Below are 20,522 nucleotides of genomic sequence, written 5' to 3'. Positions count from 1 at the left end.
ACAGTAACTATGTCATCCCTGATTACTGGTACAAATAAGTTTCTTCTATATTGTTTTGGAATCCCTTTTTAGCCTTTATTTTAATTGGTCTATTTTATGTCTGTTGAAATAACTTAAGCCTTTTCTCATTCATTTTGAAAATATAAGGAATTTTTAAAACTAAAAGAACTTGCAATGACCCATAGGACAGTTTAGAAAGGGAAAAGGAGGGGTGAAGAACTGGGTCACAGCATCACTGGGCTTATATTTGCAGTGTGACGCGAGTGAGCCAAAATGAGGCTCGTCACAGTCCTCAATTCTCCTGCCATCCAACTGCGATTTGAAGTATTAGTTCAACAAATATTTGAGTGCGTAATTACGCTAATTAGATAGGAGCTCAGGTGTCTGAGTCCTTGTGTAAAACAAATCTCCATCACCTATTCATTAAACGTTTAAGGTTGGACAGGACCTTAAAAAAGATCTGATCAAACTCTCGACCTCAAAGGAGCATTACGTTATCACAGATAGACAGCTCTCGCCACTTGCCTGAATAGCTTCCAAAAAGGAGATGACACAAAATTAAACCATCAAAGACCATCTAGTGGGCAAGACACTCTACTTGGAATTGGGGGAGGGGGTTTCAAAGTATAAGGAAATTGAAAACAACATGTTTCATACTATAGGGAAACCATTCCATAAACTTTGGCACCTCCAAATTATAGAACACAATGCAGCAATTAAAAATCATGTTTTGGGAGGTTAGGTATTATCATATAAAGAGGTTTACAACATGAGAAATGAAAACAACATATACAGGCAGAAAATACAGTATAATTCCAATTTTGTAAAGGAAAAAATCTAACAGAGCAAATAGACTGGAATGAAATACACCAAAATATTGAAAGTAATGCTTACTGCTAGGTGATAGAATTATGGGCAATTTTCATTTTCATCTTTATGATTTTCTATGCTTTTCAATTTTTATATAATGAATAGGTATTATTTTATAATCATGCAAAGTATGTTATTTTTTGAAAGAATAAATGAAAAGCCCTTACAATATAACTGAACCATCTTAATGTGAAAAATTGGATAATATGAAAGGAAAATAGTTCAAACACAGATACACAAATCATGTCAGTGCAAAGTCAGACACAGTTAATTATTAATGATCTCTGTCAAAAAGATGGTCAGGCAATGAGTTAACTAAACCTGGGATTTCTGAAGGGCGGAAGCCAGGTCGTAGTAAAGTTTCAGAAGTACTTTGCTGTGGTGGTTCCATTAGATGCCATAGTCAGACAGACCCGGGTGAGGGTCCTGGCTTTGCCCTCAGTAGCTGTATGACCTTGGATAAAGTCCTTTTATTTCCCTAAAGCTCAGTTCTCTCATTTGTTGAAAGAAGTTTTTAGAGGTGATGACAGTGCATGCTAGGGCTGCTCTGAGGGGTCAGTGATATGGTCCTCCTTACAAAGGTCCTCCTTATATCAAGTCCTCCTTACAAAGCCAGGTCCCTGGTGATGCTCTGTGCGTGAATGAATGCACGGCTCTGGCGCTCAGAGACTGGAGGAATCGTGGGACTGCAGTGGCCAAGGAAGCCCTGGACAAGGGTTGGGACATCAGGGTTCACAAGCCCTCTCTTCCCCAGTGATATGAAAGAAGCACTGAAATGAGTATCAACAGCCCTGGGTTCTAATTCCAGCACAGCATTTAGCCTGCCTTAGCCTCTGTTTCCTTAGTTACAAAGAGGGGAGGATAAGTCTTTCTTTGCCTATTCATGGAGTTTGTTATCATAATAAAAGTCATTCATTCATTCATTCTTTAATAATTTTTTGAATACCCTCCTTTGTGCTAAATAGTATTCTAGGTGTTGGGGTTATGACAGTGAGAAAAACAGAGAAAGATTCCTGGCCTTGTGGAGTTTATAATGTGGAGGAAGGGAGATAAATAAACAAGATTAATGAGAAAGATATAGAGGATATTAAGTGGTAGTAAGTGTTACAGAGAAAAATGAAGCAAGGGCAGGGAATAAGAGGTGGGGTTTTAATTTGGGCTTGAGTGCCAGGAAAGGGCTTGCTGAGAAGATGGCATTTGAGTACGTAAATGTACAATGGGAGTGAGGGAGCAAACTTCTGGCATTTGGGAGAAGAGGATTGCAGACAGAGGAAGCAGCCAGAGCAAAGGCCCCGAGGCCGTGAGTGACTAGTGAGTCAGAAGCAGGATGGCTGCAGCAGAGGGAGTGAAGAGAGGAGCAGTGGCAGAGAAAAACCGAGATGCGTGGTTTCCCAAGTAACAAGACTGGCTTTTGCTCCAAGTGAGATGGGACACCACCCGAGGGTTTTAACCAGGGGCCTGGCACAGTCTGATTTACATCTTACAAGAATACCCCTGTCTGCTGTCTTGAGAATATAACGTAAGGATCTAGGGCAAAAGCAGCCAAGACCATTTGGGAGGATGTCACAGTCACCAGGTGAGAGCCTCAGACAAGGATGGTGGCAGTGGAGACAGTGAAATGAGGTAACAAACAGGAACCCACTTTGAAAATGAAGCAGCTCTTCAGTGCACAATGGTGGTGAAACGGTGCAGGAGGGATGGTGTGAATAAAAACACGGGGCAGCTGCTGCTCCTCCATGTGGCCACAGGCTGACCGCCCAGCCGTTCCCGACGGAGAAATGCAGTAAGACTGCACAGGTGAGCTCCCGGGCTGGGTACGGCCTTGTGTGCAACAATGCAGAACCCGGAAAGTTGGTGGGAGGGTCACATTTCTTGATATGTCTCATTCGTTTAGTGCCTTCAACATCAACATTTTTGCTGAAATGTAAACCCACTTTTGCTCCTCCAGTTCTACCTGGAAGCAAAAGGACTCACTACCATTCCATTCTAGATGGGACTTGGGGCAGAGCTCAGCCAGGAAGGGATCCAGAGTGTGTGTGCCTTTCGTAGGGAGACCTCTCTTTCTCTGGAGTACTTGACATCATCCGTTTGAGATAATCCCGTGCATTCCAAGCCCACTTCTTGTTAGCTGATGTGCTTTTCTCCTCAACAATCCTTGAGAAGCATAAAAAGCTTAATCAACCCAAATTACAGGGTCTGCTTAATTCCAGGAGTTGATTTGAATATCATTGCTTTGGGAGGAGGAGAAACAAGTCTTCCTAAGGAGAGAATTTCCTATTAGAAGGACTGTTCTCAAAGGCATGTCCTTGACAGCCCATTAATTATATTTCATTTTGACAGATCTCATATATAGTTGTTATATCTTAAGGGGGGGAAGAAGGTGTTGGGTGATTAATTGGTTGATAGTGTATGTTAATTGCATGCTAATTAAATTTAAATTTAATTCGTATTTGGAACACTTAATTTAACTCAGGACCAGAAAATTGGAATATTCAAGCTTCTTGAAGGAACTTGTCTTTCTATCTGTCACCTTCATATGTCTGTTGACACCTCCTCCTTGTTTACAAACTTGTTTTTCAAGAAAAGGAATCAGATGGTTCTTAGAGCCTCCAGCGGTAATAGTATTGGTTCTTGCAATACATAAATATTTAATTGCTTTATTGAAAAAAATACATGTATCTCCAGCCTATTACTTAAATTTGCTCTAAACAAGTCCTGTCAGGCTGGAAAACCGTACTCTTTCATTGCTTCCCTCTGGCTGGGTAATTGAAGCAGCAGCTCCAGGAGAGAGTCTGTACTTGGTTTCCAGAAAGGCACTGAAGATGATCTGATACCTGAAGGCAGAGGGGTGCTGTTCATGATACTGGAAGCTTCTGGGAGATTCTCTGGGGCTCTTGTTTCTGCTCTCCCTCAGGGAACCCCAGCAGGTGAACTCTCTGAGAATACTGTTGACAGAATATCTGGTGTTTCCTCTCTTGTAGCCCAGGGGTGGAAGGAGCCTCCTCCCAGCCCCGGGACGGGCTGCTCCCCTGCTGTCTTAGGTGGAGAGGGCAGGTCTACCCAGGATCTGGTTGTCTGCAGATTTCCTTGAGGGTAGAGTACTAGACCTTGGGACTTCTGTTTCCAGTCTACAAACAAAGAAAGTGGACCGCAAGTGTGGTAGAAGGGACATGGGCTTTGAAGTTTAACTGGTTTGGATCTGTATCCTGGCTCTACCTTAGAAGAGTTAATTCATTCTTCTGAGTCTCGGTTCTGTCACCTATAAAAGGGGTGATGGTACTAATCTTGTAGCAGTGTTGTAAGGATTCAGTGAGACCATAAATGTCTGTAAAAACCTAACAGAGGGACTTCCCTGGCAGTCCAGTGGTTAAGACTCCATGCTTCCAACATAGGGGGCACGGGTTCCATCCTTGGTCGGGGAACTAAGATCCTGCAGGCTGCACAGTGCGGCCAAAAAAAAAAAAAAACCCTAACACAGTGCGCAGTCAGATGTTCGAAGCCTGGGCACTGCTGTCACCACTCCTGCCTGGTCATCGGCCGCCTTCCCTCTGGCCCTGTAGAACTGCCGGCTGCTGGGAGCAGCTCTTGTTGTTTGCACGCTACACCATGGCTTGTCCTTGACATTGGACTGTCTTAGAACTGGCATCTGAGCTTTGAACCTCCTTCCCTCACTCATTGGCTCTCTCCTCAGCTGTCCTGGAGAAGCCTCTGGAGAAGAAAGCGGGCAGAAATTACGGCCCCGCGGGCAACAAGAAGCTTATCTATTTCATAGATGACATGAACATGCCTGAGGTGGACGCCTACGGGACTGCACAGCCCCACGCCATCATCAGGCAGCACCTGGATTACGGCCACTGGTAAGAGCGCACATGAAGGGACTCGGCCGGGTGGGGAGCAGGGCCAAGGCCGATCGCTGTCCTGTTGCTGGAGCTGCAGACCTCAGCTCAGCTCAGCTCCAGCTCCAGATGAGAATCGCCACAGCAAACCGAGTCCCTCATGGGATTCTGTTTCCTGAGTGCTCTTCCTTCCAACAGGGAACTGAGACCCACCGGAAGAGGTTGGTCAGAGAAGGTACCGAGCTCTCATTTAAGGAAAAATGTCTACTTTTTTCCTCAATGTTCATCTCTAAAACTGCCTTCTCCAAGCTTCCAAAGCAGAATTAACCAGTCCCCCTCCCCCGCCCTCCCCCTGTGGTCCTATCGCAGTGTGCAGGGCCTTCGCTAAGAACAGCTAACATTCTGTATAGTGCACGTGTGTTTGCGGGTCTTAATAGCCTTTGTCTTTTCAGAGCATCTCACAGGCTCTGATGTTATCTCCTGCAACAGAATAGTTTTTAATGGCAAAAGGTCTAAACTTGCCAGAAAGAAAACAGCAAGTCAGTGATTTGAGATAACTCTGGCTCACCTTCCTACCTCACACTGAATCTACTGCTGAGAAAGAGCAGGGAGGGCCAAGAGGGAATTCAGAGAGAGGAATTACAGTTACGACGACAGTCACCCGAGTTGCCTTTCATTCATTCCTAAGGTCTTTGTTGGACGCATGCCATGGACCACCGTCCACAATCTCCGCACCAGTATTCGAGCAGCTGAAGTCTCCTGGAAAAAATCAGGCTGCTTATTGAATAGTTTTACTTTAGATTCATGGTCACAAACCTTCAATGGGAAGTAGAAACTTCCTGGAAATTCTACTATATTGCCTTCATATGTTTACATTTCCACTCTCCGAAATGTCTACTTCATGCCTTCTCCTCTCTCCTCAAACTTCCCACCCGACCTCAGCTGATGGTCACTCCTGCCATCTCCATTTCTAGCTTCCATACCTATACAACTTACTTCCATCCCTGTGCATCTTTTTCTCCCTCCCCTTATTACATTTTCCCTGAGGCTCAACCACCCACCAGCATCTTGAGTCTACTCTCTCCATCTCTTGAAATCTCACTTCACCTACTAGTTCCCCTGTCTCCTGATGGGCTCCTTCATATCAGTGTCTAAATTTGCACAAATTTATCCTATTGTGTTAAAAAATCATTTTCTAATTACTGCTCTGTTTCTCTCTGCATAACCAGATTCTCTCCTCTGTCTCCACCTCCTCATCTCCCACTCACTCCTCTGTCCACTATGATTAGGTTTCTATTTCCTCCACTTTACTGAACTGTTCCTGCTCAACTAACTGTATCTTTATTGTGAAATCCAGCAGACCCCGTTGGGTCACCATCTTTCTCATCTTCTCTGCAGCACTTGATGTGGTTGACTGCTCTGTCCTGTTGGAAATACTGGCTTCCTTTGCTTTCCGGATACTACAAACCCTTGATTTCCTCCTACCTCTTTGACCATCTTTGTGGTCTCTTCTTCCTGCACTACTTCCATGGATGTTGTATCCCTTAGGAATTTGTCCTAAGCTCTTGTCTCTTCTCAGTTTCTACCAATGTATCTAGACTGTTTTTTACCCCCAAACACATGAGTGATCGGGCACATCCCAGCTCACCTTGACAGCACACTTACCTGCCTCTGCCCTCACTCAACTCTCATCCATGGTTTCTGACTATTCCAGGTATGATCGAAACAAACTGTCCCTAAAGGAAGTCATGAATGTCCAGTACATTTCCTGTATGAACCCCACCGCGGGCAGCTTCACCATCAACCCACGGCTTCAGGTACAAGAGGAACTGTGACCCTGGGGTCCTAAACACCACCTTCCAGGCTGATGTCACTGGACTATGTGTGATAATTGGCCCCTCCCCTGTCCAGCCTCTTCAAGTGGTAAATCATACAGGATGCTGACTCGCATTTCCAGGGAGACAGAAAAACCCCTAGACCCAGAGTTCTGAAGCTTTTTGAGCCAGAAGGAATCAGGGTTCATCTAATTCAACTTGGTCTTCAGGTTGAGAGAACTTCAGATAGGTGAATGACCCTCCCAAGGTCATGTGCATTCTCAGGATCACATTCAGATTTGGACTCAGATTCCCAGAGTCCAGGTTCCATTCCCTTCCTGCTATACCATGCTGACGTCTTTGACCAGAGGTCCAAAACCCATTAATCATTTTAGGTTCAACCTAAGTTTGGGTTTAATGTGAGAAATGTGGCCAGAATGTAGAATTCAAAGCCCTTCTAAGAATTCTTCACCGTCTTATCCAAATCCTGAAGAGGTGATTTCTGTCCTGTGACCACGGATGTCTAACTCGTGGCCTCCTCCACGTGCCTCTGTTCCCCTGTCCAGCGTCACTTCAGCGTGTTCGCCGTCTCCTTCCCGGGAGCAGACGCCCTGTCCTCCATCTACTGCACCATCCTGACTCAGCACCTGAAGCTTGGGAACTTCCCGGCACCACTGCAGAAATGCGTCCCCCAGCTGACCCGTCTGGCCCTTACCTTCCACCAGAAGATCGCCACCACGTTCCTCCCCACAGCAATCAGATTCCATTACATCTTCAACCTCAGGGACTTGGCCAACATTTTCCAGGTGAGTCCATCGGCTCCAAGACACACCAGGAGGCTTAGCCATGATCCCGTCCCCTCCATTCTTTGCCAAACTCTCAGGCAAAGGCACAGTTCATACGGAGTGACGAATGTACAAGTAAACAGAGTGCTGTGGGGTCCGTGAGGGTCTATTCAACATAATAGAATTCTCTTTGCCCATTAACTTACTTCTTGGTAAGCAGAGTGTATTTATTTCTGAGTTGGTTCCTTTGGGCTGGAGAAGGCTCAGCATTTTGGAGGTAATGTCATCTAATCGTTCCAACATGCCTAGAAAAGAAAGTGACACAGAAGAAAGTGAAAAAACTACTTTGCAGGCCCTGGTGGTACACCCATCATTCTTGGGATGAAAAATAACATCCCCTAAACCACGCAGGATAGCTCTGCTTCCTAAAGAAGCCATGTCATACTATTCCGAAGACACCATCCGCCAGCCACTGGGATGCATCAGTCCTAAAACTTCCAGGTTATTTTCCAGGTCAGAGCCATTTCAGATCCTTCCAGCTGCTCGTCTGAATAGCGGTGGCCTGTGTCTGCCTGGTGCTTCCAGTTGCTTGCCCCTTCACTGTCAGAACCTCCAGAGGGCAGTGCAGCAAACACGGCCCCTCTTCCCCTTGGCCGGGTACCGCACCCTCTTGTGATGGCTCCACAAGCCTCCCATCCTGGATGAGAGTCTGCAGAAACTGCTTTTCAGAGAGACCCCTCTCCAGGAGAGTGCTGAGCCATTATTGAGGCAGAGTGCCTTTTATCCCAAGCAGAGGCCACATCTGCAGGGAAATAGCAGCATGATCAGGGAGTGAGGCATGACCCTCCGTGGGGAGCACATGTGTTTGGGGTTAATTACACTACCTGTGCAGGTAAGACTCTGGGGAACCTCAGACTATCAAAGGTTCAGACTCTGAGGCCATAGAGCCTGCAGGTTCCACGGTCAAAAGAAGCAGAAACCCACTAAATATTAGTTCAAAGATCCAAGAGTGGTGCTCCCAAAAAGCTTACCTGGAGGGTGGACCACAGCCCCACAGCCAGGGTGAGTCTCTGAGAGCTCCTGTGAGCTGGCTCAGGACAGCGCTGCTGGGTCACGTGCCTCCCAAATGTTAACTCAGCTACAAATGAGGAAACACACCGACAGAGCTTACACAGCCAGCCAGGGAAGGAACCAGAATAGAACCTAGGTCTTTCAGGTTCCTGGCCAGAACCCCTTTCCACCACGCCATTCTGTCCTTCTCACCCATTCTTTCTATGAGGAGAACAGCATAAGACAGTTAAGGCAGGAAGAAAGACTCAGCTCCAAGCCTGTAAAACCCACAGCTCCGTGGCCCTCGGACCTGGATGGTGGCAAAGTTTGTGCATTCCCATCCTTATCTCCCATTTACTGAGTATTAATTGAGAAAGACTTTTTTTTTTTTTTTTTTAATCACACAAGCCGTCTCTGAAATCTCACTGCGACAAGATGAGGTGGGGGCGTCCCCGTGTGCATCTTCCAGATGAGCAAAAAGGAGTTGAGCCATTTGATCAAATTCACGCTGCCCATAGTGGCAGAACTAAAGGGGAAAGAGGCATTTGGTCTCCCTCACACGAAGCGCCAGCCCAGCTCCTGCCTGGACAGCGCCTTGTCACCTGTGTGACCTGAGATTCATACTCAGGACAACCCTTTGGGATACACGTTATCATCCCAATTTAACAGAGGCTCGGAGAGGTTGCCAGCTGGTAGATGACGGCATGAATGGCCGTGGAGGTAGAAAAGTACGCACCGTGTTAGTGGAATAACAAGTGGGTGGAAGCAGACAGTGACATGGAGAGGTCGCGAGCAGCGAGATGGGGGAGGGAATTTGAGAACAGAGGGGATCCTTGTAAAAAGTCCGCCTTCAGTCTGTCATAAAGCTGGCATTTATTGAGCCAGTCCTACACCCTCTGCACCTATTAGCTAATAATTTAATCCTCACAACAACCATATCAGGTAACATACTGATCATTTCCAATTTAGAAATGACAAAACCGTGCTACAGACAAATCAAGTAGCTTGAGTATGTTCAGCATAACTGGTAAACAGAAGCCTCATATCCCAAAACTAGGGGGGTCAGCTCTACTGTGCCGGGAATTCGGGGCGGCAAACACCTCCTCAGGAAGCAGGGCTCTGGTCCAGCCTGTCTTAGTGGCAACCGTGCAAAGTCAAGGAGGAACCAGGGAGGGGAGATATTGGCATGGGAGGCTAAGTCTGTTCCTTTTCCGGACTCAGGCAGCCTGAGTGGCACCCCCCGGGCTCTGTGTCCCAGCCTGGCCTCCCTGCAGCCCGCCAGCTGTCAGCCCCCTGCCCCAGATGGGGGAAAGAGCATCCCTACTGGAGCCCCTGCCTCCCTCCAGCGCCGCCCCCCCTCACCCTCCTCCTCCAGAGCCGAGTTTCAAGGCCACAGCTTGGCTACAGCGTCCCCCTCCCGCCCCCTCCGGCCTGCTTGTCTGAAGAAGGCCTGACAGAAGAGCGGAAGAGCGGAAGAGTGTAAGGGAGGGTGCTGTCCCCGGGGAGACAAGCGCTGCCTGGAGAACACAGTTTTCCTCCATCCAGCTTGATCCAAGGCTCCATCATTCAGACCTCCTCTGCACTTCGCGCACTCTGTCCAGATTTCGGGCATCAGGACAGGATTTGATAGTGCCCTGAGTAGCAGAAATCATTAACCGTTCCCATCTCAGTGCTACACAGAGCTGTCTAAGACGGTGCAAAGTTTGCTCTTGACGTGCTCTCATCGACTCGGCCCTTAATTGTCAGTCAGCCTGAGTGTTCGGCTGTAACGGGGCTTATACACATCAGCTGACGGCACCCCTCGCCGTAAAACCCAGTCCCGGAGTCAGCACTCCCGGCAGGGCTTCTTCCCGCCGTCTGCACCTCGCGCAGGGCTGGTACCTAGGAGACACGGGAAGGAGACAGGGGACGAGATGTATGTGTGGGTGGGCCCAAAGGGACCTAATGAGATTTCTTCCTTTTTCTAAAGTAAACTTTTATTAAAGTATAGCATCCAAGTAGAAAAGCACACAGGCCATGAGCATAGAGCTTGGTTAATTGTCACAAAGTCATCACAGCCATGTAACCACAACTCAGGTCAAGAAGCACAACATTCCCAGCATCCATGGAACTCCTCCTTTTTCTTTCTTCCATTCACTCTTTTCTCCTCCTTCCAGAGCTAATTACTGTCTGGACTTCTAACACCATAAGTTATTTTGGCCTATTTGAGGACTTTATATAAATGGAATCATATGGTAAATATCCTTTTGTGTCTTTGTTCAATATTACATTTGTACTTATATATACAATCATGTCATTGGTAAAAATGAATCATAGTAACAATTTCTTTCTTTCCAACCCTTAAATCTTCTAATTACTTTTTCTTACTGTGCTGGCTACAGCTGCCACTACAAGGAAGAGAAGAGGTGAGAGTGGCATTTTGCAGCGTTCCTAATTTTAGAGGAAAGCTTTTAATAGTTGGCCATTAAGTGTGATGCTTACTATAGATTTTTGTGGATGCTCTTCACCAGTTTAAGAAAATTTCTTTCTGTTTATAGTTTACCAAGAGTTTTTTTTTTTATCATGAGTATTTGTTGAAACTTAAATGATTTTTCTATATCTGTTGAAGTAATTATATCCCTTTTTTTCTCCATTTTTTCTGGAAATGGGATAAATTACATTGATTATTTTTGAATGTTAAATCAACCTTGCATTCCTGTAATCAACCCAACTTAGTTGTTACATGGTGAACTTATTTTATTTTCTGGATTTCATTCACTGTTTTTTTCTATATAACATTTATACCTATATTAATAAGATTTTCCTATAATTTCTCTTTCTTCTAGTATTCTAAGGTTATGAAGTCCTCATAAAAAATGCATTGGGAAACGTTTCCTCTTTTTCTACTCTCTGGAAGATTTTTTAAAACACTGTATTGTGCCTTTCTCAAATGTCAGAAGAACTTAATGATGAAACCATCTGGAGTTTTCTTTGTGAAAGACTAAATTATAAATTCAATTTCTTTAATACATATTAGACAATTCACATTTTCTATTTCTTTATGTATCAGTTGTGGTAAGATGTCAGTGTCATCAATTTCTAATTTATTGGCACAAAATTATTTATAGTATCCTGTTGTTATCTTTTAAGTATCTGTTTTATCTGATATATGTTCTCCTTTTTATTCTGGCTATGTGTGTCTTTTCTGTTTTTCTCTTTCTATCTTCTATCAGCCCTACCAGGGAGTTATCAATTGTGCTAGTCTTTTCAAAAGAAATGGAAAAAGAAGAGAAAAGTATACCAATATTATGTGTTTGACTTTATTGGTTATCTCTATTTGATATGTTTTTTATATTATTAAAATTTGCTCTTTTCTTTATAATCTCTTTCTTCCTACTTACTCTGGGATTGGGGTAAGTTTATTCTTGTTTTTCTAACTTCTTGACATGGCTACTTACATCATTAATTGTCAGCCTTTCACCTCTTCTGAAATGTTTATTTAAGGCTATAAATTTATCTCTAATTGTACCATTCACTGCATCATGCAGGCTTTTATGTGTTATATTTTTTTTCATTCGTTTCATAATATTTCTTAATTTTCCCTATGATTCCTTCTTTAACCCATGGGGTATTTGGAAGTATATTGCTTTATTTCCAAAATTTAGAGGCGCTCAACATGACCTGGAAGAAGCAAACCTGTACAAAGAAAAATAATTTTAGAAACTTACAGTTCTTCTATATTAATAGAGATTTATATATAAAGGGTTATGTGGGACACATCAGAGGGATGTTGTTGGACAGGAGAGGAGATGCCCTGGAATGCTTCAGCAACGAGAGAGCAGTGGAGCTAGATCTTGAAAGGCGAGCCGAGGAAGTAAAGCGGAAGGCATGGGGGCACAAAAGTATTCAGGGTTAGAAAATAATTTGCAGTTGTGAAACTGAAATCTAGATTTTATGGGAAGTGATGGCAAGTGTGATGAGGAAGCAGATTGGTAGTCTTATTATGTCCAGATCTTTATGCCATGCGGATGAATCTGAGCATTATTCTGTCCATAATGAGGAACAATTAAAGGACCCCTTTTCTTGTAAGACAAGAAAGAAAGCAATGAGGGCAAACAAGGTGTCGATAAGCTTGAAGTTATAGGATTTGAAGTCGTCGAGAGGCTCTAATCTCAGTGGTCTCCATTCTTCCTTGAAAAAGAGGGATAGGACACTGGCTAATAGTAACAGAGAGGTGACAGAAATTTGAAGAGTAAATATTTGGAACGATCCCTGAGGTATATAAGAAGGAGAACTTACTAGAGATGAATAAATGGATTACTGGCCTGCGAAGGTTAGCTATATTCATTCCAGCCCTATGTCATCGTTCTGATTTTACATAAGCAATCATCACCCAGATTAGTTTTCAAAGTGGTGCTTGTAGAATAGAAATACAGCAGAGAAGCAGCCTCACCTCTCACTGTGGTGATTTGGAAAGTAGTGGTTGAAATTCCGGGCTCTCAGGTCAGACAGACCTGGTTTCAAAACTGTGTGGTTTTGAACTAAGGCCACTTACCTTATGACATTGGGCATGCTTTCTGTCTTTCTGAATCCCAACCTTCACATTATACAAAATGACTATTGTAAAAATCACTTTGTAGCATCATGGATGGTTAAATGAGCTTTTTCTGGCAAAACATCTAGTTCAGTACCTGTCACATACTGGCTTCTATCAATTGTAAGTGTTGTAGTTTTAAATTGCTATTCATGTTATTTTTTGTTGCTGTTTATTCTCCTTAAAGGGCATTCTCTTCTCCTCTGTGGAATGTGTAAAATCCACACAGGACCTAGTAAAGCTCTATCTGCATGAATCAAATCGGGTTTATCGGGATAAGATGGTGGAAGAGAAGGATCTTGATCTTTTTGATAAGATCCAAGCAGAAGTGATCAAGAAAATTTTTGATGTGAGTATTGCCCTGTGAATTTATATTTACATTTGAAAAATAATGATAATTATGCAAGTGATCACCCAAATGATAAAAATCTAACCCATAAATTGAAGAAGATCAGGATTAGATAAGGAAATAAAATCTGTCATTATTTTGCCTAAGTGAAAAATGCTGGAGCAAGAAGAGACACAAATTAATCATAGAATCTCGGTGTTGTGAGGTCTGTGCAGACCATCTGATCCAATCCTCGTCCTATATTAATGCCTCTCAGTACCATTTCTCAGATTGGTCATCCCAGATAATGCACCAGCATCCTTGGAAATACACTATACTCTCCAAAGGCAGCCACTTTGGAATGTCTAATGGCTGGAAATTTAGAACGATTTTGAAATTTGGAACCTTTGGAACAACTTTAAAGACTGGAGATTTATTTAAATAATTATCTGAAATTCATTTCCCTGTCTACTAATCCTAGGTCGGCATGACAAACCTTCAAATATTTTAAGACCATTTATCATGTCCTTCCTGGGTCTTCGGTTTTCCAGGCCAAAGAGCCTCTGTTCTGTTAGCCATTTCTGACAAGACTTATTTCCAAACCCAAAGCAATTTGACATCATCTTTATTACTCTTCCATCAGTTCTCCCCTCTGAAATCATGGTGTCTGACTTTCATCACACAACCCAAGTGGGGTCTGACCAAAATCAAGATCATCATTCCCCTCTTCTTATATACTATAATTTTTGTTACTGTGTTTGCCAAAATGTGTCTTGCTAAACAGTTGTACCACAATATACTCCTTGGAAAGAAGGTATCCATGATGAAATAAGTTGAGAAAGTACTTCATATTTTTTTTATCCCCATAACATTTTATTGTTTTTAATTTTTTTAATTGAAGTATAGTTGATTTACAATGTTGTGTTAATTTTTGCAGTACAGCAAAGTGATTCAGTTTTTTATATTCTTTTCTACTATGGTTTATCACAGGATATTGAACATAGTTCCCTGTGCTATACAGTAGGACCTTACTGTTTATCCATCCTATATATAATAGTTTGCATCTGCTAATCCCAAACTCTCAATCCATCCCTCCCCACCACCCTCCCCCTTGGCAACCACAAGTCTGTTCCCTATGTCTGTGAGTCTGTTTCTGTTTTGTTAAGTAAGTTCATTTGTATCATATTTTAGATTCCACATATAAGTGATACCATATGGTATTTGTCTTTCTCTTTCTGACTTACTTCACTTAGTATGATAATCTCTAGTTCCATCCATGTTGGTGCAAGTGGCATTACTTCATTCTTTTTCATGGCTGAGTAGTATTCCATTGTGCAATATATAGGAGAAAGTACTTCATATTATAGCCCTCTCTTGGAAATATACAGTACATTCAGTACATTAAAGCCCTGAAAATCTTGAATAAGCCTGATTCATGCATCATTTCCCAAACATATTGGACCCTAAAACTCTTTTCCCTACATAAAACCTACTAATAATTTGAAGAATGAATGATTAATAGAATATGCCCAGGGAAGCACAGATACGTTAACACAGCCTAAGATCTTATGACATTTCTTAGCGTCAAAATTACCCCACAACTAACAGTGAGCTTTCTGTTGAACAGAGCACCAGATTTTCCACACATACTGCTTATCTGTCCTCTCATGAACTTAGAATAATCAAATCTTGTATTTAAATATACCACGCTGTCCCTATGCTCACCTTGTTAGGTTTAGCTCCATATTTTTTCCTGATAAGATTCTGGGTCCACCTCTGAAGATATATACAGTTTATTCCAACCGATATGACAGCCTTTTGAATGTTTGGGCAGCATTTTAAGTAACTTATCTCGGTCTTCTCTTTACTAGTCCAAACACCCTAAATTCCTCCACTCGTCCCATCCTTTTTAAATGGACTGATGTTCAGCACTCTCACATCATAGCTGCCTCTCCGTGAGCATCGTAGAATTTGCCAATTTGTGTGTTCATTGTTAGCTCTGCACATGAGCCCTGACTGTCTTCTTAAGTTGGTCTGAGCTAGCACTTTAGCATAACAACATTCAGTCTTTGAAATAGAAGTTCCTATGGGGGTCTGTCTACTAAGAACACATCCTTTTGATCATAGACCTAGATATAATCAATACTGCCATCATCCTTCCCAAACAACATTTAAAATGCCAACCTGAAGCACCCTGGCTACACCAAATCTTTGTATTGGTATTAAAGAAAAGTTGCCGATACTCAGCCATAAAAAAGAATGAAATAGTGCCACTTGAAGCAACGTGGATGGAACTAGAGATTATCATACTAAGTGAAGTCAGTCAGAAAGAGAAAAACAAATACCATATGATATCACTTATATGTGGAATCTAAAATATGACACAAATGAACCTATCTATGAAACAGAAACAGAATCATGGACGTAGAGAACAGACGAGTTTGCCAAGGAGAGGGTTGGGGGAGGGGTGGATTGGGAGTTTGGGATTAGCGGATGCAAACTATTATATATAGAATGGATAAACAACAAGGTCCTACTGTACAGCACAGAGAGCTATATTCACTATTCTATGATAAACCATAAGGGAAAAGATTATTTTAAAAAAAGAATGTGTATATATATATATGTGTGTGTGTATATATATATATATATATATATATATATATATATATATATATATATAACTGAATGACTTTGCTGTACAGCAGTAATTAACACAACATTGTAAATCAACTATACTTCAATAAAAAAGAGAAAAGTTGCCAAATTTCCAACACGGAGTTGATACAGTCCTGTTTCCACCGTTAAAAGCTTAAAGTTCTCTTATTTGTGGCCATTATGTGATACAACATCACTATTAAGAAATCTTTGATTCACTGGGTGGGTTGGTTTTCTCTCTTCCTTCTACACATCTGGCTGTGATCATAAAATCAGAGCCTTGTTTTGTTCATCAGAGAGTCTTTGTAGACCAGGCTTTTCAGAACTGCACTTTCGTTGTTCTTCTGCCAGATCGTTAGTGTAAATTGACTGCCATCAGGACTGCTTCCCAGTATATTAGCCCATTTTCAAACTGGGTAGATGTATTCCCATATCCCTTTCCCACATGTTTTCCTCAACCAGCAAGAATGGCTCTCCTGCATCACATTAAATCTTATCCAAATGTCTGGACATTTGTTGTTACTATCTAGCAAAGCCAGCGTAGTTTAAAGGTTTTCTATGGCCCTGAAACCACCTTCAAAATATAATAACTCTTTGATATTTAACTCTTTCTACTCGTTTCTTCTTATAACCAAGCAGCAGTCCTGGCTTCTTGTAGATGTTACTGTCACCCTCACTTTCCCTCCTTCCATTAGGTTTGATGCATCTTGTCCCCCTGGGCTCACAAGGCTAACCCTACAGTGATGTATGCCCTGGGTAGTGCCTCTGCTGTTGAACAGCATGCTGATTTCCCCCTTCCCAGGTGGATCCTCCATTCTGAACCTTAGAAAAGAACAGCAGGTGGGGACAGTTGTTCATGCTGGCATAAATTCCTACTTATGCATTAGCAAACCTATTCTTTCTTGGACTTACTTCCTCTACAATCTCCACCTCCTGAAGTCTCAAACATTTGCGTTTGATAAGTAAATAGTTCCTTTCTGAATTAAAAAAAAAAATTAGCTGCCTCTTCGAAACTTAAAGGATAGACTGGTAGTGAAGAGACATAGACCCCTATCTTTTAAGTCAATTGAGTTTTACTGGGTATTTATTAAACATGTTAAGGTTTGTCCTGTGGGCAAGGGCTGGCACACAATAAGCCCAAATCTTTAAAAATGTTTTATAAATGGGGGTTCTACTGTCAATGTTTTAATATTATCATTGTCCCCATAAACGAATCAGTCACCTAAGGACGGCTCATGGCACATTTTTCAGAAACCAAGCCCTCTGGGTTGAGCCTATAACGTTGGGGCTGGCAACCTATAGTGTGCAGTCTCACAGGAAACAGAAAAGGATGTCCTATGACACTGCTATGTGTTGGGAAGCAAGACCTGTCCGAATGGATGTGGGGGAGGTGAGGCCATTGGGCCAAGGACTGGTGGAACCCAGTCCTGGTGAAAGAGCCCCTGCGGAGGGAAATGCACCCATGTGTCCCCTCCACTGCCCTGCTCGGACAGGGCTCTTACTGCACGTGAGGGAAGGGCACCTCCCACCTTCCATTTCCCATCCTCAGCCCACAAGGAATAACCAACATCATCTGTGACTTCTCAGAGGTCGTAAATGAATGTTAAACATCCACGTTTTAAGGGCTTCTCAAGAAAAAAGGAAGTGTTGGAAGCAGCACTGATAATTTTTAGAGCATGCTCAGAGAGAAAATGCAAATGAGGTGTCTCCACTCTGTGTGGAACCAGAACTGAGAGTCACTAAGGAGGGTCCCTGTCCCTGTGTCTCATCACCAGGATCTCGAAGAGACAGTGGAACAGACCCAAAGCCTGAACATGTATTGCCATTTTGCAAATGGTATCGGGGAGCCCAAGTACATGGCGGTACAATCATGGGAACTTTTGACCCAGACTCTGGTGGAGGCCCTGGAGAACCACAACGAAGTCAACGCAGTGATGGACCTGGTTCTCTTCGAGGACGCGATACGCCATGTGTAAGTGTGCTTCTCATCGTGCCTTTCCTCAGCTGTCTCCTCTTCCCCGTGTCAGGGGTCTCATTTGGGCATTTGAGGACACTTTGATGAAACCGGGAAAGCAGTTACTGCTTCTGCCATGAAGGTCAGGATGGCGGCTGGTAGAGCAGCAGCTGTGGCTTCTGCCACTGGCCGTAGCCGGGGCAGTATCGTGATGAACTCGGGAGGAACTGGATTTATTTCCTTGTCTGCCATTTACAGTCCTGGGCCTGATCATGGTGACACCAAGGGAAAATGGGAGATCATAAAATAAGGCACCAGAGCAGCTCAGGACCTGCATTCCCAACTCATACTAGTCCAATGAAATTGAAGGTTTTAAGTGCACATATTTCAAAAATTAACTATCTTTTTAAGTCTTGCTGCTATCAAGTGAACCATGGAGAGTAGTCACCAAGCCTCCCAGATAGTTTATACTCACACTGATGCTAATCCTGTACTGCTCTGTATATTCCCCAATCTGAGGTGCATTTACCACCCCTCCTGCCTTCTAAAATCTCTCCACCCTGCCCCCTGCTGCCCAGAGTCTCCAACAGCAAAATCCACTTTATCTTCAACTTCTCTGAACTTCCACCCTGATGAATTCTAACTGAAACCTAACTGAGGAAAGCAGTTTTTTTCTTCCCCACTCTATGCACCCCAGGGCCTAGAGAGAGGTACGGACCCTCCTTCTCCCGCACCCCACACCAGTGGCATATTTAAACCATTTCTCCTTTCATCTTTCACAAACCCCAGTTCTTCTGAAGCACAAGTACCTGGACATCCCTACTCATCACCCCTCCTTGTCAGTGTCATTTGCTGACATCCCGTTGCTCGCCATCATTTACCACCTGCCTCAGTGCTTGGACCACTTTCTCTCCTCAGCCACCCCTTTCTTCGTTCCTGGCATCGGTGTGTCACCTGGTCTTTCTGTTCCTTGGCCTCCTTAGCTCCAGAGATGTTCCTTCCATCCCACCTCAGCCACTTACTCACGTGTTCCTGCCCTAGAAGTTCTATCATCAATAATGAACCCACATCCAAAATCTCAAATTCAAACATGCCACTCATTTGTCTCTCCTACCCCTCCACTAACCTGCTCTAGTTTTTATTCCAGCTATGCTCATTTCCCAGTTTTACTGAGATACAATTGACATATAACATTGTATAAGTTTAAGGTGTAAAACATAATGATTTAAGTATATATTGCAAAATGTTGCCACCATAAGGTTAGCTAACAACCATCACCTCACGTAGGTATTTTCCTTGTTATGAGAGTCTTTCAGATCAACTCTCAAATACACAATAGAGCATTGTTCATTACAGTCATCGTGTTGTACATTACGTCTCCAGAACTTATTTATCTTATAGCTGGAAGTTCGTGCTTTTTGAGGCCTTCACCTAATTCCTCCACCCACCTCTGGCAACCACAAATCTGACCTCTGTTTCTGTGTGTTTGGTTTTATTAGATTCCACGTATAAGACAGATCATACAGTATTTACCGTTCTCTGTCTTATTTCACTTAGCATAATGCCCTCAAGGTCCATCCATTTTGTCGCAAGTAAATATATTCCAGCTATTCTCAGACTTCATCAAGACTTCATTTCATGGAAGCACCTACTTTCTCAAGCTCCTTTATCCTTCTGTCCACCATGTCTTTACTTTCCTCGACCACCATAGACTCCATCACCCAGTACAAGCTCCCCTGACTTTCCGGTCATTGCATCCATGTGACAAAGCTCTACTCTAGCTAAACCTCACTGTCTTCTCTTTCCACACCTGCCCCTAAACATGTGGAGATTATTGAAGAAAAACCATCATCATGTTGACTTGATTTTCTTGCAATTTTCAGCCACAAATATCAAGTGGGCCCTCAACTTTGCTAGAAACTCTCCTCTATGACCCTGGGCAGATTGCTGTCTTCCCCTTTGTGTGATGACTGCATCACACGTTTCTCTCCTCTTCTCAAGCTTCTAACATCTCTCCCCTCTCTTTATTCCCAATTAATGAGCACAATTTCACTGAGATAATGAAAGCAGCCAGAAGACAATTCTCTCATCTCCCTGCCATCAAATCGAACAGCCTCTGTATCCCACCCACAAGTCCTGCCTTCTGTGCTATTTCAGCTAAGGAACCATCCCTGTGCCTACCTGAGGCCAAACCCTCCACGTGTGCCCTGGTTCCCATCTCCTATCACCTTCTCAGCGACTTTACTCCCTCCTGCAATGATCCTTCCCTTCCTCTTCTCTCTCTTCTTTTTTTGGGGGGCTGTGCCTTACCACTTGTGGGATCTTAGTTCCCTGACTAGGGGTTGAACCCACACCCTCAGCAGTGAAAGCACCAAGTCCTAACCACTGGACTGCCAGGGAATTCCCTCTCTCCTCTTTTCTCTTTCCTTCTCTTCCCTCTTCCCCATCATCAGTTCATTCATTTCTGGATCATATATATCAGCATACAAACTTGCCGTGTTATCATTTATCAAAAAAAGAATAAACTATTCCTTGACTCTTATATCCCTTTCACCCCCTACCCCTGTTTCTCAGCTCCTATTCAAAGAAAAACTCATCAGAAGGGTTGCCTTTACTTTTAATACTTTCTTGCTTCTCATCTGTTCCTTGGTCCA

The 20,522-nt window shown here is 43.3% G+C and overlaps 1 protein-coding gene across 1 annotated transcript in view; it reads left to right on the top strand.

Annotated features, from left to right (window-relative positions):
• The window catches only part of DNAH9 (dynein axonemal heavy chain 9), a 298,166-nt gene that overhangs the window by 164,665 nt on the left and 112,979 nt on the right, over positions 1–20,522 (top strand). Inside the window, exons 39-43 of the mRNA XM_057536174.1 lie at positions 4,562–4,727; positions 6,421–6,523; positions 7,087–7,326; positions 13,116–13,277; positions 17,690–17,886. Coding sequence (XP_057392157.1) covers positions 4,562–4,727; positions 6,421–6,523; positions 7,087–7,326; positions 13,116–13,277; positions 17,690–17,886 — 868 coding nt within the window. The remainder of the gene's footprint in view (positions 1–4,561; positions 4,728–6,420; positions 6,524–7,086; positions 7,327–13,115; positions 13,278–17,689; positions 17,887–20,522) is intronic.

Source organism: Balaenoptera acutorostrata, chromosome 20 (assembly GCF_949987535.1).
Source record: "Balaenoptera acutorostrata chromosome 20, mBalAcu1.1, whole genome shotgun sequence".
In the NCBI taxonomy this organism is placed as follows: domain Eukaryota; kingdom Metazoa; phylum Chordata; class Mammalia; order Artiodactyla; family Balaenopteridae; genus Balaenoptera; species Balaenoptera acutorostrata.
Note: the sequence above shows the minus strand (reverse complement) of the source record. Positions and strands in the feature narration are given on the sequence as shown.